At 32.3% G+C, this 14262-nt stretch overlaps 3 protein-coding genes across 10 annotated transcripts in view; 2 read left to right on the forward strand and 1 right to left on the reverse strand.

Annotated features, from left to right (window-relative positions):
* raw overlaps positions 1 to 8812 on the forward strand; it is a 46258-nt gene extending 37446 nt beyond the window's left edge. For all 7 annotated transcript variants that reach the window (XM_065343775.1, XM_065343771.1, XM_065343773.1 and 4 more), the window contains 11 exons: positions 5156 to 5345; positions 5499 to 5713; positions 5858 to 5966; positions 6295 to 6350; positions 6481 to 6544; positions 6677 to 6755; positions 6848 to 6961; positions 7256 to 7412; positions 7503 to 7650; positions 7733 to 7816; positions 7908 to 8812. In XM_065343775.1, the coding sequence (XP_065199847.1) occupies positions 5156 to 5345; positions 5499 to 5713; positions 5858 to 5966; positions 6295 to 6350; positions 6481 to 6544; positions 6677 to 6755; positions 6848 to 6961; positions 7256 to 7412; positions 7503 to 7650; positions 7733 to 7816; positions 7908 to 8042 (1351 nt within the window). In that variant the 3' untranslated portion in view covers positions 8043 to 8812. The remainder of the gene's footprint in view (positions 1 to 5155; positions 5346 to 5498; positions 5714 to 5857; positions 5967 to 6294; positions 6351 to 6480; positions 6545 to 6676; positions 6756 to 6847; positions 6962 to 7255; positions 7413 to 7502; positions 7651 to 7732; positions 7817 to 7907) is intronic.
* A 2083-nt stretch (positions 8813 to 10895) lies between these two features.
* Positions 10896 to 11898, reverse strand: RpS12 (ribosomal protein S12). The gene is made up of 4 exons (XM_065343780.1): positions 11738 to 11898; positions 11367 to 11495; positions 11080 to 11284; positions 10896 to 11005 (listed from the first exon to the last, which is right to left on the reverse strand). Exons 1-4 carry the CDS (start codon positions 11752 to 11754, stop codon positions 10937 to 10939), a joined length of 420 nt encoding a protein of 139 aa, XP_065199852.1. The 5' UTR covers positions 11755 to 11898; the 3' UTR covers positions 10896 to 10936.
* Positions 11899 to 12244: 346 nt separating this feature from the next.
* Positions 12245 to 14218, forward strand: Ugalt (UDP-galactose transporter). 2 transcript variants are annotated; one of them, XM_065343778.1, is made up of 2 exons: positions 12245 to 12651; positions 12726 to 14218. In XM_065343778.1, exons 1-2 carry the CDS (start codon positions 12641 to 12643, stop codon positions 13735 to 13737), a joined length of 1023 nt encoding a protein of 340 aa, XP_065199850.1. In that variant the 5' UTR covers positions 12245 to 12640; the 3' UTR covers positions 13738 to 14218. The 2 variants fall into 2 exon arrangements, with proteins under 2 accessions (XP_065199850.1, XP_065199851.1); XM_065343779.1 differs by having other exon boundaries at positions 12245 to 12601.
* Positions 14219 to 14262: the final 44 nt, after the last annotated feature.

Raw genomic sequence — 14262 nt, forward strand, 5'->3', positions numbered from 1 at the left:
CAGTATTTTTTTTTTAACATACAAGGTAACCAATATTGTTTGAGATCTGAGGGAGAATTTTTCTTGAAAAGAAGGATCGTTCAGAAGGATTGTGACCAAAAATGAAATAAGAAAAATACATTATTTCCAACCAATGTCGAAGTGATCTTCAAAACACGATGGAAATGAGAATATGACCTAATCAGAAGATTATCGTTTTTTTTAAAAAAAATTGGGATCCAAGAAATTCATTTTTCAATTCATGTTGAAAAGGGTCATCAAAACGTGTTGTTAGTTATAAAATGACCAAAATAGAACCAATCCCACCTTTCGAGACTTCATTTTTTAATCTAACCATTGAGTTATTTGAACAATTCAACCGGATTTTGGCACAGAGATCTTCCAGTCTTGCCCAAATTTCATTTATGAGGTCATGTTACCTCTTCAACTGAAAATCCAAGGTTGCAGAGTTCATTGCTCCCGCACAAACGAGAGGAGAAAGTCTTTTTCATATTTTAAATTTTTAGTGAATCTGTTTGATTAATCAGATTTGTTCGTAAATCTGGTCAAATGCCAACACGTTTCTCATATTGAATGTGATCAGATCAATTGGACCCTTGGAATATCCGAATCTCCTCTAAAAAGTCACCCCTACATTTAAAAACAATTCACCAGCAGCTGTTTCCATATAATCATGCTTTATCTCAAAAATTTGTTATTCATCTATCTCGTTCTTATAATGGAAAGATACACAGAGTGTGGCGCATATGTAGTATATGTACCTATACCAACATCCTGTGTCATTTCTAACAAAACAAATTACATTGAAAAAAACAAAGAAGACTCGAGAATTGTTGAATACCTACGTTATCTCTACTACAGAAAATGTCCAGAAGCCATTGATAATTTGCGATTTGTTTACTCGATGACTAACATAATACCGACATCGACAATGGAATCAGTGACCGAAATGAACCAAAAAGGAAAGATAAATCATAAAACAAGTTGAAAAGCTCGTGATAAGAATAATTATATCCAACTACATAAATACAAAACCAACCACCACACGTTGACAATTTGAATTTGACATGGTGCAAACGGTGAAGTGACGTACTAAGAGACACTTTAACGACTCCTAAAAATACCTTCGTTTAAACTTGTCAGTCGAATTTACTCAAGTTTGGTCTTTTTTTTTTGGAAAAGTTTAAGCTGCGATCACCTTCAGTTGTGGAGAACGTATCATGTTGTGTTTTCTTTTTATAGTCGAAATACTCGAATATAAGTAAAATCTGTTAATATCCGTGAAGATGAGTTCGAACTTGAAATACCTATTGGATTGTATCAGGTAAATATTTATCACGATTTGGGATTAAAAGAAGCGAGATGAATCTTTTTACGATTGTAACCGCGTTTGCTCGTGAATTCGTTTCGTGTACAATATTATAAGACGATGATGATACGATGAAACGAGAAAGTCAGCAAGGGACCCCTACGGCCAATTTATATATTTGTAGAGTGAAGTCACCGCTTATTTCGATCACACAAGCCGTTGCTTCGAAACATTCGCATATAGCTCCGGTGTATGTGTATGGCTGTTGTATGCTGTGTATTTTATTAATAGTGCTAAAATATACACGTACGTATAGTTTTAAAGCTCTACGTTATCAGTGGAGATGCCAAACTTTCCGTAGTTTTTGTATCTTTTGGCGGATGTACCTCTATATAGGGTATACACAGCTTCGGCAGCCTTTTTGTTGCTGGCTTGCGACTGCGAGAAACAATGTTTATCTCGACGTTCAGAGAATGTATGAGATTCCTCCCCTGATGATCACATATGCTTTACCTACCCACTATTATAGGACAAAGTATTTTAATGGAAATTTCGTATATGTAAACCAGTTTGACTGGAAATTGTGAACTATGAACCGCTGTGTGTGCGGAGGTGCGAGAAATTTCGTATCTTGAAATACGCGGTGACGTTATCGTCGATAAATGTAACGTAGGTATATGCTCCGTTCACCTTTTTTCTTTCAATAACGCCGAACGCGAATTATAAAAACTCATTTAAATTCGTTCAATATTCAAATCACGACGATCACGACTCTTTTATTTCCTCGTAATCGATAAACAATGTTAATAATATAGGCAAAATTGGTTGCTTTTTCAAGTCGGCGCTATCGATACGATGATCAAGTACCTACCTATGTGTGGAGTACATGAACATGGTTCTTCTCTCAAAAAGGAAGAACATTTTTTTTTAAAATGGTGAATACGAAAGTAATCCTCTAATACAGATGTAATTTAATGGAACAGTGTATCTGATTAATTGGGTGCTGATTTTCAAGGTTGTATTTTGACGTCGTAGACTCCATTCTCCTATTGACTGCGAGGAGAAGAGAGACTTCGATTAATTTACCATAGTTGGGTACCCTCTAGACCTACCTATGAATGGCGTTTCACTTTTCTCGTATCTCTATCTTAATTATTATTGTATCCTTCTAATTATTTATCATCCTGTTCCGGAATATATATAAGTATGTATTTCATTCATTATGGTTCTCGTTGTTAGTAATTCGTCGTCGTGTAAAAGGTAGTAGTTATGACTCGGACGTTTTATAAAGATTAATATCTAATACTGCGACTGAGTGTACCTATTTGAATATGCGGATGGATCGAGATCATGACGTCTTGCCAGTATCTTGCGAATATGCTGATTAGGTAGATTTTGATTTTGCGAGTCTTGACTAATTTATATCAATTTTATCAGCAGTTATTTATTACATTCGTCTTGATATTTTTGAAAGACACGACTCGATTGTACGAATGCTAATTTATTTTTTATAAAGAAGCTGAATCAACTTGATGAATATTTCATCGCAGACGATACTAAAGATACTAACTTCAGCTTGTACGCGGAGCTATAAAAATAGACCACGTATATGCTCAATTTGCAGTGAAAAAAAAAGGTCTAACAATTTTTTTTAAATTTAGCGTTCGGTGAAGTTGGAAATTTAAAAAAAAAACGCTGGAAAAACACACGGTTCGGAACTGACAGAAATCGATTTCGGAAAAATGTTCTGTAACCGGATATGTGAGTCATTTACTCGCACCAATTGCGTTTATACGTGTTTAAGTTAGTTTGGATGCGGTTTTTATGGTACTTTTTGGATATCTCAAATCTCCAAAATACGGCTGGAGGCGTCAGAACGGTCTGAAACCAGTTGGAATTAAGGTTCAAAGTAAATTTTAGGTTTCCAATTTCATTGGGTAAAATTCTGTAGAAATTCTATTTTTTTTTAAAAATCTGCTAAAGGTTCCAGAACAAGGTTTCTATTATAGGTCAATTTGGCAAAATTTTGCTTTTTTCCCATTTTTAGCTTGAATATACGTAATTTTTAAAAATCATATTTTTTCATAAAATATGACCTTTCAATTTCGCTTTGTTCAATTCGAAAAAAATTCTGCCAATTTTTTTTTTTTTGAAAAATTGTGTGGTTTTAATTTTTTTTTTATTCACGTCATAAATTTCTAGAATATTTTCACAGCTGTTTTTCTTCGTGAGACTACACCACAGTGAAGAATGGGCAGCTCGTATCCATTAAAATGCACACCTGCCTCCCCCACTGCTTTTTTAGTTGGTGGAAAATTTTTTCAAAATTTTATTGATTGCCGAATCGATTTTTTTGGCCAAAAAAGATTTTTAATCTTGAAACTTGAAAATTGGTGGTAATGTGAACATCAGGGAATAAATTTGTTCTCATTATTTTATTGATGAGGAGGTTTGATATATTTTTCAAATTTTTAAAAACGAGAATTTTCTCTCACTTGAAGAATTTTTTGACTGAAAAAATTGAACGAAATACTTCGATTAATAAATTCAGAATATCAGTATCTGGCTCATAAACTTGGATGGGGAGAATGGAGGGAGGTAAGCTGGCCCAAAAATTTCGAAAATCAGTATCTCCTCCATTTTCTAACCTTTTGTCATCACGTTGACTTGTTTTATCATGTTTTATTATAAAACGGTGATGTAGGGTTGTTTTCCCCCAAAAATTTTAAAACTGAAAAGATTCACTCAATTAATAATCGTAGATTTATGAATTGAAATTAAATACTCAGCATTAGAGACTTAGACATGGAATGAAGATATTTTAAATGCAACAAAATTTTTCTCATTTATTTTTTCATAGCTGAAGAGGTCACTTCCCATTCTTTCTTTAGTGATATCCACTTACCGTGTATCGTGTAATCCACTACCTTCACCTACTCTTCGGATCTTCCATGTGAATTTCTTAGTCAAAAAATTGTCGAATCGAATGATTTTTCGCTCCCTTCGAAAATATTGATGCCCATTAAATCCTTTCAAATGGGCCTCGTAAAATCATAATACATACACTTACCTTTCCTTCCCCCTCACTCCCTGTTTCATTTCGGTATCTCAGATATGGAGTACTTGAATGTTTGAGTCAAAAAAATCTTAAAATGAAGAAAATGAAACGATCTTGCTTTTAAAGGCAGAAAAGAGGGAGGGGAAAATAAAATTTGAACTCCAAAATTAAGAGTCACCCTATATCATTCTCACTCTCCACCTCGATTTTATCTTCACGACTCCGGACAAAAGGTCATGAATTAATTAATAAAGTTCGCCACATGATGTTGTTTGAAAAAAATTGACCTCTTCTCGTCTTTTATTATAGGTCACTGAGTGTAATTGATAAATTGTGTAAAAAAAATCTTTGAAGTTGGAAAAGTTGATCTGGAAAACCGGAGAAGTCAGGGAAAGACAAAGTAATTTCGCTGACAAACTGGACGTCCTGATTGCTCCTATTTCAATTTCTACCTCCCTTCAAGATGCCAATTTCTCACACAACCAAAAAAATGTTAGATTCGGAATCTGCAATATTCTATATTAAGATTTGTGAATAATAGAGCCATTTTAGAAGATTCAGTAGAGCTAAGTGTGACCTCTCAATAACTCTACCACAGATCCCTAATTCTATGAAGAAGTTTGAAATTGAATGAAAATGGCTTGTTATTTGAAGTAATTTTAATTCGAATAACAATTAAAAGTACTTGTAGTTTCCTTACCAATTTTTAGCGTTGAAGTATCATGTGTGTAATTTTTTTTCATTCACTGATTGAAATTTTAATTAATTTTGATTTACAATGTTCACAGAATATACAGATGCGACTATTTCTCCAAACTGTTGCGAAAGGATGAACACATTAAAAACAAAAGGATTAGGAAAATGTCAGATTTCGCGTCTCGAGAAGTTTTTCTAGGAGGTTCGTGTAATCCGACGACTTGGAGACAAGATGAAGCCATTCCGATACTTGAGAAATACGGCATATCGTATTTTAATCCGGTTAGATGGAATTTTATGCATCTCTTTCTATGTACTTGTACATACAACATTTTTTTACGTCCTCGTGACTGGCTGTTTTTCTTCATAATAATAGATAGGTAATGTAATTTGTACTGAAACATTATATTTTCTAATATAAAGGAATTTTATTAGCAAGTATCGGATTGGAGTCCGGAGCTGATCGAGACCGAACATCGGGCGAAACAAAATTCTAGTATATTACTTTACGTAATCAATAATCAAACCAGAAACGTGGTCAGTTTAATCGAAACGGTTAATTTTTTGGGCAGTCGTAGGAAATTAGCGATCGTCATCAATTATTATAAAGGACCGGGCCAGATTATCGCCGGGGAAAGCATATCAGCCGAGTAAGTTTTTCCAATTTTTAAATACTCGTATAGAATTCCCCTCCTATCCAACGTATTTCTCAAACGTTATCTGTATCTGTACAATATAATTTGCTTATATTTTTTCTTCGGACCAAATCAATGGTTGTTTTAAATTTGTTGCAGTGAATTTAACGAATTAAATAGCAGTTTGGTTCTATCAAGGCAGCTAGTCGAAAGAAGAAAGAATCCAGTATTTTCCGAAGTACCTGAAGCTGTGAAATATGTCGTTGATGTGAGTATCTAATCTCTAGTACATACATGAAAAAAAAAAAACTGTCTTACAAATGGTCATATCAAGTGTTTGCATATTCCAGAGAAATGTTGACTTTTTTTTAAAAAACTGAAAACACAATTTTTTTATTATTTCTGGATATTTTTTTATGGTGTTATTTTTCAAAAAAATTCGATTATAAAATTCATCACCACCCCTTCCCCCTCCATTGAAAAATATCTATTATCCGATGGAATACATTAAAACATTTGCCTTATCAACACATAATTGAATTTTACCAGTATTATTTTATTTCATTTTTGATTTACCTGCTTCATTTTTTTCTCAGGTTATTCATGGCTCAAATAGAAAAATCGAAGAAGTCAAAAATGGTCAAAGAATAATGTAAGTAAACATTTCACATTTTCCTCAAAATTAATGAAGAGAAAAAATTATTCTAGAGTAAATTAGCCTATCAATATTTACACCTATTTTCATTGCTCATTAATAATTTCATTTTATCATCTTTTATCAGGAAAATGAAGGAAGCATTTGAATCTCTAGATACGGATAAATCCGGATTAATCAGTTCAAAAGACGTAAGTTTTTACTATGAATTCATCAACTATGTGTATTGCTTGATTCTTTAAAATCATTCGCATAAAATAAATTAACATTTTGCACCGTCGTCGTATCATTCTAATCGTTCCAATTATACCAATAATTTACAGATATGCAAAGCATTATGCTTACTTACGCAAAAAAGAAGCCAGTCGGCAGAATTACGAAAAAATATTTTACAAAAAATCGGTAAGCTAGATTGAAAAAACCAAGCTTGGTTCGTTGACTCCTCCATAAATAAAAAATCAGCCAATGTACTCATCGTTTCGTGTTTCTTTCAGATTCAAACAAAACGAATAATCATAACGTGAAAGTAAATTTCGAACAATTTTGCAAAATTGTTTCCGAATTGAATTTAACTTGCGATAAAAAGTACTTGAACGGAAATATCGACAGTAAGTCTGCTCATTAATTTTACTCTATCTCGAACCTAAATTCCCATTATCTGGTATTTACTCGATTCAAATACTCCAATTTTTTTACTTTTTTTCTTGACGATAAAAACTGTGTAAAATAATTACGACACTAATCGTCTGTTGAGTGCACTTCTGTAATGTGTATCGTATTCGTAAGCAAGTCAAATAAGTAATCGGGTGATTCAGTTAATGTTGAGGAAGGTTGTCTAGAAAGTTGTGCTTGTCGAGCCGGCTCGAGTAAATCGGTAATTTTTTTTTTCTTTTGTGTTTCAGAAAGAACAAATCGTTCGAATTTTCTCAGATCATTATCAACACCCGATGACAAACCGACCTTTACTGACAATGGAATTCATTTAACGGATATTTACCTAGGAGGGGATTGTCACCAGGGATTAAATTGGAGACAAAAAATAGCCATACCTAAGCTAAGGTTCGTACTTGGTATTTACACTTAATCCATTAATTTGACTCCGAGCAATCGAGATATTGATTTATATCGTGATATTTATGCCTTGCGTAGGAATTCGTGCCTGACATTTTTCAATCCTGAAAATGAACGCATATCGAATGGAAAATTATCACCCTCCGAATTTGCTGTTATTAATAATTCCAGCGTATTATTGTTCGTAATCACAAATACATCGCGTGCTTTGTTTACAATGGTTTTGGTGAGTAATTGTCGTTAGGTGATCAATTAATCAATCTATTAAATAATACAATGTATTAATCTTGCTTTAATTACATTTTCAGGCTTCTTATTATTTAGGAGTCGGTGCTGATATCGTGCTTTGTATTCAGCAGTTACCAGATCAATGTGTCATTGGTTCAGATAAGGTATATTATTTATACCTACTTTAATATCGCGGTAATAGGAAAACCCAGAACCACCTTGATTAATTCACCTGTATTTATGTTTACATTACAGTTATCTCAACAAGCTGTAAAAGACTATAATCGAGGACGTCTATATTTGGCCGATTTAGCCAGACGTGAAAATGTTCCTATCTATGAATCTATTTCCGATGCAGTGGAAGCAGCTATTACTAAATGCATTAAGTAAACTTATATTAAGATCTGATTCCTGTGATATTTGTAATAAGCTAATCTGTAATTTTTATATTTTCTTTTTGTATAAAAAAACAAAGAAAAAACTAAATAAAAAATAAAAAAGATCGAAGTGATTGGATTAATATTAACATTATGTTTTTAGATGAAATTAATTATCGTAGAACATGAATTTTCATGACTTAAAATCATCACTTTTTTCGCTAACTTTTTTCATTTTTTACAAAACATCACGTATACTTTAGTCAAAATACATATTTATTTCTTACAGTATTATAAAAATAATTAATTAGTCATTTATTTCGAGAAAAATGTATCGATGTGCGTGGCTTTTCTACCTCATTTTTATTTTTTAATAGGAAAAAAAAATGTCAAAACTACATCACGAATTTTTGTAAATAAGTAATTTTTCTTTACAAAAGTATTAATTGTTCCGTGTTATATTTTGTTCTTGTTTTTTTCTCTTTATATTGCATGTACATAGGATACTAATCATTGTTTAATTTATAAACGTATTTAAGAATTTTTTTTTACTTCGAGTTTATGTAGCTACTGGTATAGTGCTGATGATTGATTTCAAAGTAATGGAATTTTCTTTATTTTTTTTTCTGAATTTTGACTAATCGTGTTTACATTCCACCAAGTGTAGTGAATTACCAATAGAATTGGATATTGATGTTTGTGAAATTAGTGTATGAAATCTGTTTTATTATCTTCTTTTTTGGAAGAAAATGAAAGAAAATAAATCGTACTAAATCTGTTGAATTGATTATTATTTTTGTTTTGAATCAGGTAAATTGATATTGTGTGATCTTTTTGGGATCTGGAGATGATCCGTCCGATGGATTGCAATTTGAACACCAGATTTTAATCTTTTGTATTGTCAAACATTTTTTGTTAAAGAGGATCAAATCTATGGAAATTTTTTTGGACCGAATTATAAAATGAAAAGTGCATCCATAAAGACATAATCAAAACAAATTTCAGTCGCTGAGTTCCATTCTTCAATTTTCTTAAAATTCAGATTTGGTCCATTTTTTTCCTCAAGAAAATCAAAATTTTATCGAATCTAGATGAAATGCTGAAATTTGATGTGAAACATGTTTGTGGCCTCCCAAATCGATTAGTGGTGGTTTCGAGTCGTTCTGGAGCCTTCAACGAATTCTCGAATTTTCTAAGCGTTTGAAAAACGCCATAAAAAGCCTCAAATGAAATTCTGCCGTAGCCGTAGTCCCTTCGATCGATTGAAAAATAAATTGTCAAAATCCATTTCCATTACTCAAAAATCTACGAGTACATATACTTAAATGAAAAATCAAAAACTTGCTAGAAATTTCAGTATGATGATTCAAAAACGCTACATTCAGTTCAATGTTCCCGTTTGTTCCTTCAATTCACAGTGTATGCAAACCAATTAACATCCGGTACAAAATCAAAGTAAGCTACAAGTTTCAAACGAAATTAATAGCCAAGAAATGAAAATATTTTAGTTCAGTTCTCGAACAGCATTTGTGGAAAATTGGAACTTTAAGAGGAAAAAACGGGGCTCGTACTCAATTTTCTTCTAAAAAAAAGTAACTTTATTTTAGTAACCAAAATCAAGTTCAAAAATTGGCCAATAAAGTAACAAAAAATGTTACACAAGACGAGAGCAACATATTTTAATGCAAAATAAATCGCAGAAAAGTCACTACATTTCATTAAGAAAGTGTAAAAAAAGTAAGTATTATTTTTGACAGTTACTTACTGGTGAACAAATTACACTTCTTCAAACATTTTTTTCAAGAAAGTGAGACTACTTCGCAACTTTTCAGTTTGGCATTTTCTGACAAAAAAGCGAGACTTCGACAATTTTTACAAAATTCAGTTTTTTGTGGAAATTTTTGATAAAAAATGTGGCAAAAAAACGGTACATTTGACTTGGACAATTTTGGGGAAAAAATTGGATTTTTAGGAATTTTTGGCAAAGAAGTGAAAATTTTCAACACTATCCAGCTAAAAAGGGGCTTTAGGCAGAAAAGCAAAATTTTTCAACAATTTGGTAAAAAGTGAAAATTTTGTCGATTTTTGGCAAAAAGTAGGTGATATTTTTTTGCAACTTTTTAGTAAAATAGTGATTTCTTTTAAAAAGTTGACAAAAAGCGAGACGTTGACAGTTGGCAATTTTTTTTCAATTTTCCCAAAATTTCAAAAGATTGAATAAAAATAACTTCACCAGCCAAAATTAACAATTGAGATACGTAGGTAGATACTGAAGAGTAACGAGTAACCGAGTGCCCTGTGAAAACCAAAACGTTCTCACCCTCGAACATGAATCGTTTTACATATCGAACAGAAAAATAATTCTTCATCTTCTCGATACGAATGAACAACTTTAGCTCTCTGAGGCTTTTAATTGATTTCCTTCATTTCATGGCTGTTTTTAGGTGGCAGTAAATGCCTCTCCACGAAAATATTTATGGAACACAAGTTTCTTTTCAAGGCACCCCAGAGAAATAACTCTTGTCGAGGTGTTTCGAAGACGTAAGCTTGGTCAAATTACTAAATTAGGATCTTTTTACCAAAAAAAAAAAGAAAAAAAAATACAATAAATAAATTAATGTCTGATGATCATATCGCATCGCTACCTTGATTTTTCATTTCTGAACCTAAATCTTCTTTAATTTCATACTTAGGATTAAGCTAGTGTATTTAACAACTATGGTTTAGAAAAAGTACACCATATCGAACAGTTTTCAACACTTTGCATACCACATCACAACTAAATCAATTCTAACACACTCAACATCTACGTAATCAACGAGTCCAACACAAATAACCCAGCCAAATTGAAAAAATAAAAATAAAATAACGATAATTAAAAAATTATTTATTAGCTCACATACAAAATCAAACAGCTCCTAGAGTTTTTAAATAATCTTTTAAGATATCAAGGTTCTGTGTTTCTTCACCCCAGTCCTGAAAACACAAAATAATTTATAAAAATCAAAATCCAGCCTCTTCTTAAACATAAACAATACGATTAAATTTACCTTGATAACAACACACGAGCAGCCTACAACTTTCCTAGCTTTTCCGGCATTATCAATTTTACATAGACCGGCCCATTCTCCGAGCTTTTTATTATCATCGACGGTAATTAAGGGTATTTGGTGCTCGTTACATAAACCTTGGACCAATTTTTTGTACATAGCTTCGCTACAGTTTTCGGCGAGAACGCATAATAAAGCTTGTCGTCTACGAAGAAACGAAACAAATTGTTAGTTTACATCGAAGTATTACATCGCTTGTCACGATAACATATGGTAAAATTACTCACTTGTCAAGAGCTTTTGTTGCTTCGTGTAAACCTCGAACGACTCCATCGTGAGCTAGGGCTTTTTTCATAACTTCTTGAAGAGCAACGTTGATATCAGCGGCTCCTCCTAAGGCTGCTGGAGTGTCATCGCTGTTGACATATCAGATCATCAAATATAGATTATTACATGAAGCAGAGAAGAATTTTATACGTAATTTAGATAGTAGATACTTTGATTATGGTGTATTTTATCAGAATTATTTTCTTAAATCGAAAAACACAGGGAAATCAACGTGCTCTGATTAGATTCGTAGGGAATTACATTACATTAGGATATGAGATTAACATGGGATTAACACGTACGGAAGTAATTTATATGCCATTTTACTTACATTTCATTGTCCGACATTGTGAGGATTGTTAGCAATTCAATAAATTGAAATTACTTTTAAAATAATACACGTATTTAGTACTCACTACTCCACAATTTTAGAAGGCATGACAGAGATAGAGAAATCCGAATCACACACCGCAAATTCATAATTCAAATGTTACCAAGCTATTGATTAATGAAAATATCGAAACTCTCTTCGAAAATATTAAATGTTTTTAAATGTTGATTAAAGAATTAATTGAATATTTTTAAAAAAGAAAATTTGTCATTAAAATGAAAGTTGAAATGACATTTTTAAAAATGAAATTACGTTTTTGAATAAATTTCAATTTAGCAAAAATTCTGATTGAAGAATTCTAATTTGGCAATTTTCATTTTTGCAGTCTGGCTAACTTGTTCAGTTCCTCATCGACCAATCAAAGCGCTGCTTTTATGAAAATAGGAAGAAAAAGTAGGCAGATTTTTTCATTGAAAAAAAAAATGCTGATTCGGCAAAATTTCAATCGAATCGTGATAAGCAGCCAAATCAACGACTCAACGTGTCTAATCTAGTAAAAAAAAATATGAGTAATGTATTGTTGAAATTCGTAATATGTGGTCAAAATTTCAATGGAATTTCTTAATTTCTTTCGTTTACTATTGAAAATTCCTACTTATCAATTAAAGAACGTATAGAGAAAATCGTTTCCTTATCTCGTCCTTCTGTAGTGTTGTAATTTTACTCGGCTGATAGCAAAGCTATGTAATAAAATAAATAGTGAAAATAAATGAGCTATATAAAACGAAAGAACAGCGGTTGATTTCACAACGAATAGTTTTCTATAGCAACTACATATTTCCTCTCAGTTTCAATTAGCATTCAGTAAGCATAGTGTTTGATTTTTATTTCTTACGAGTTACGATGTCAACGGTGTTGGTATTTTCAATCTTAATCATTTCAGAAGTATGTAAGATTAATTATAATATAATTGTGATTTTTTTCGCAGAACCGCCAACCTGGATTCAATGAAAGATAAGAAATCAGTGAAGGTAATATCTCTAGTTGCTTTGACGTTTCAAAATGCCGTCCTTTCGCTCAGTATGCGTTATGTTGAAACACAATATGGTGATAAGTTCGTATCATCGACCGCCGTCGTTATGTCCGAAGTGGTCAAATGTATAATAAGTTTATTTCTAGTTTACTATTACGAAAGTTTAAGCTTAGTACACTTTATCAAAACTTTACATGGAACCGTTGTCAAACAACCTATCGATACGTTGAAAGTGAGCGTCCCAGCTGTGGTTTATATCGTACAGAACAACCTTCTGTACATATCAGCCTCTCATCTGGACGCAGCTACTAACCAAGTAACTTACCAGTTGAAAATATTGACTACAGCTTTATTCGCTGTTTGTATATTGAGACGATCGTTAGGATTGCATCAATGGGTAGCTCTCGTATTCCTACTCAGCGGCGTAGCTCTTGTTCAACTTTCCGACGTCAAAGATCATTCGGCAGCTACCAGTGAGGGCCAGAATCGTGTCGTGGGTTTAGTAGCCGTACTAGCTGCTTGCTTTCTATCTGGCTTCGCCGGAATATATTTCGAGAAAATACTCAAAGGATCGGATATTTCAATATGGATGAGAAACGTTCAATTGAGCATTATAGCTATTCCGGCCGGTCTTTTTCACGCCTATACGAATTCCTGGGATAAACTAACCAGTCTAGGATTCTTCTACGGTTATAATTTCTTCGTCATCTATGTAATTCTTTTACAAGCTGTTGGTGGTTTGATTGTAGCTGTTGTCGTCAAGTACGCCGATAATATTCTGAAAGGATTTGCCACCTCTTTGGCTATAATTCTATCGTGCATTTTTTCTATTTATTTATTCAATTTTTCCATCAACTATTGTTTCGTTATCGGCACGATTTTCGTTATATTTTCGGTATTCTTGTACAGCAACGCTGCCTTAGTTCCTCATAAAACTTTCCAAAATCAAGCCGTTGAAAAAGCGTAAAAACTTAACGTACCTTATATGAATAGAGATAGTAATTTAGAGTACTTAGAGTGAATTTTTCGAACAATGGTGTTGCATTTATCTTCAGACTGATTTTTGTTTGTTGATGGTAACAGAAGTTTCTCTGAGTATGTTACTCGAATTATGAACAATACTCTCACCGAGAAATGTGTGATACAAAGATTTAGGTGATGTTACCAAGAACAAAATTTTCAATTTTTACATTATGCTTTGTGTCATTTTATATGGATTTTCCTGCCTTTTGAAGTCACTTCAAAAATGTTATTTTATAGGAATAATTTTACTTGTTTTTTTTTCTACTTGTATTTTAAACGTTAATCATGCTGTTGATGATACATCATTTTAGATATTAGCGGTATTTTTTCATCAATATTGATATTGTTTAGTATAATTCATTATTTGTTAATTTTTTCTACTTTTTTTTCCTAGTTAAGTTAATAAACAGTGATTAATTTTTCAATTATCGATTTAAATTTTTTCAAGATGGAACTTGATTTTCTCGTA

Source organism: Planococcus citri, chromosome 1 (genome assembly GCF_950023065.1).
Source record: "Planococcus citri chromosome 1, ihPlaCitr1.1, whole genome shotgun sequence".
Classification (NCBI taxonomy): domain Eukaryota; kingdom Metazoa; phylum Arthropoda; class Insecta; order Hemiptera; family Pseudococcidae; genus Planococcus; species Planococcus citri.

Coding starts and splice junctions, on each gene's coding strand:
- RpS12 (XM_065343780.1), bottom strand. Junction 11,285..11,366: donor GCAACAAAAGCTCTTGACAA/GTGAGTAATTTT, acceptor GTTTCTTCGTAG/ACGACAAGCTTTATTATGCG. Junction 11,006..11,079: donor GCTCGTGTGTTGTTATCAAG/GTAAATTTAATC, acceptor TTGTGTTTTCAG/GACTGGGGTGAAGAAACACA.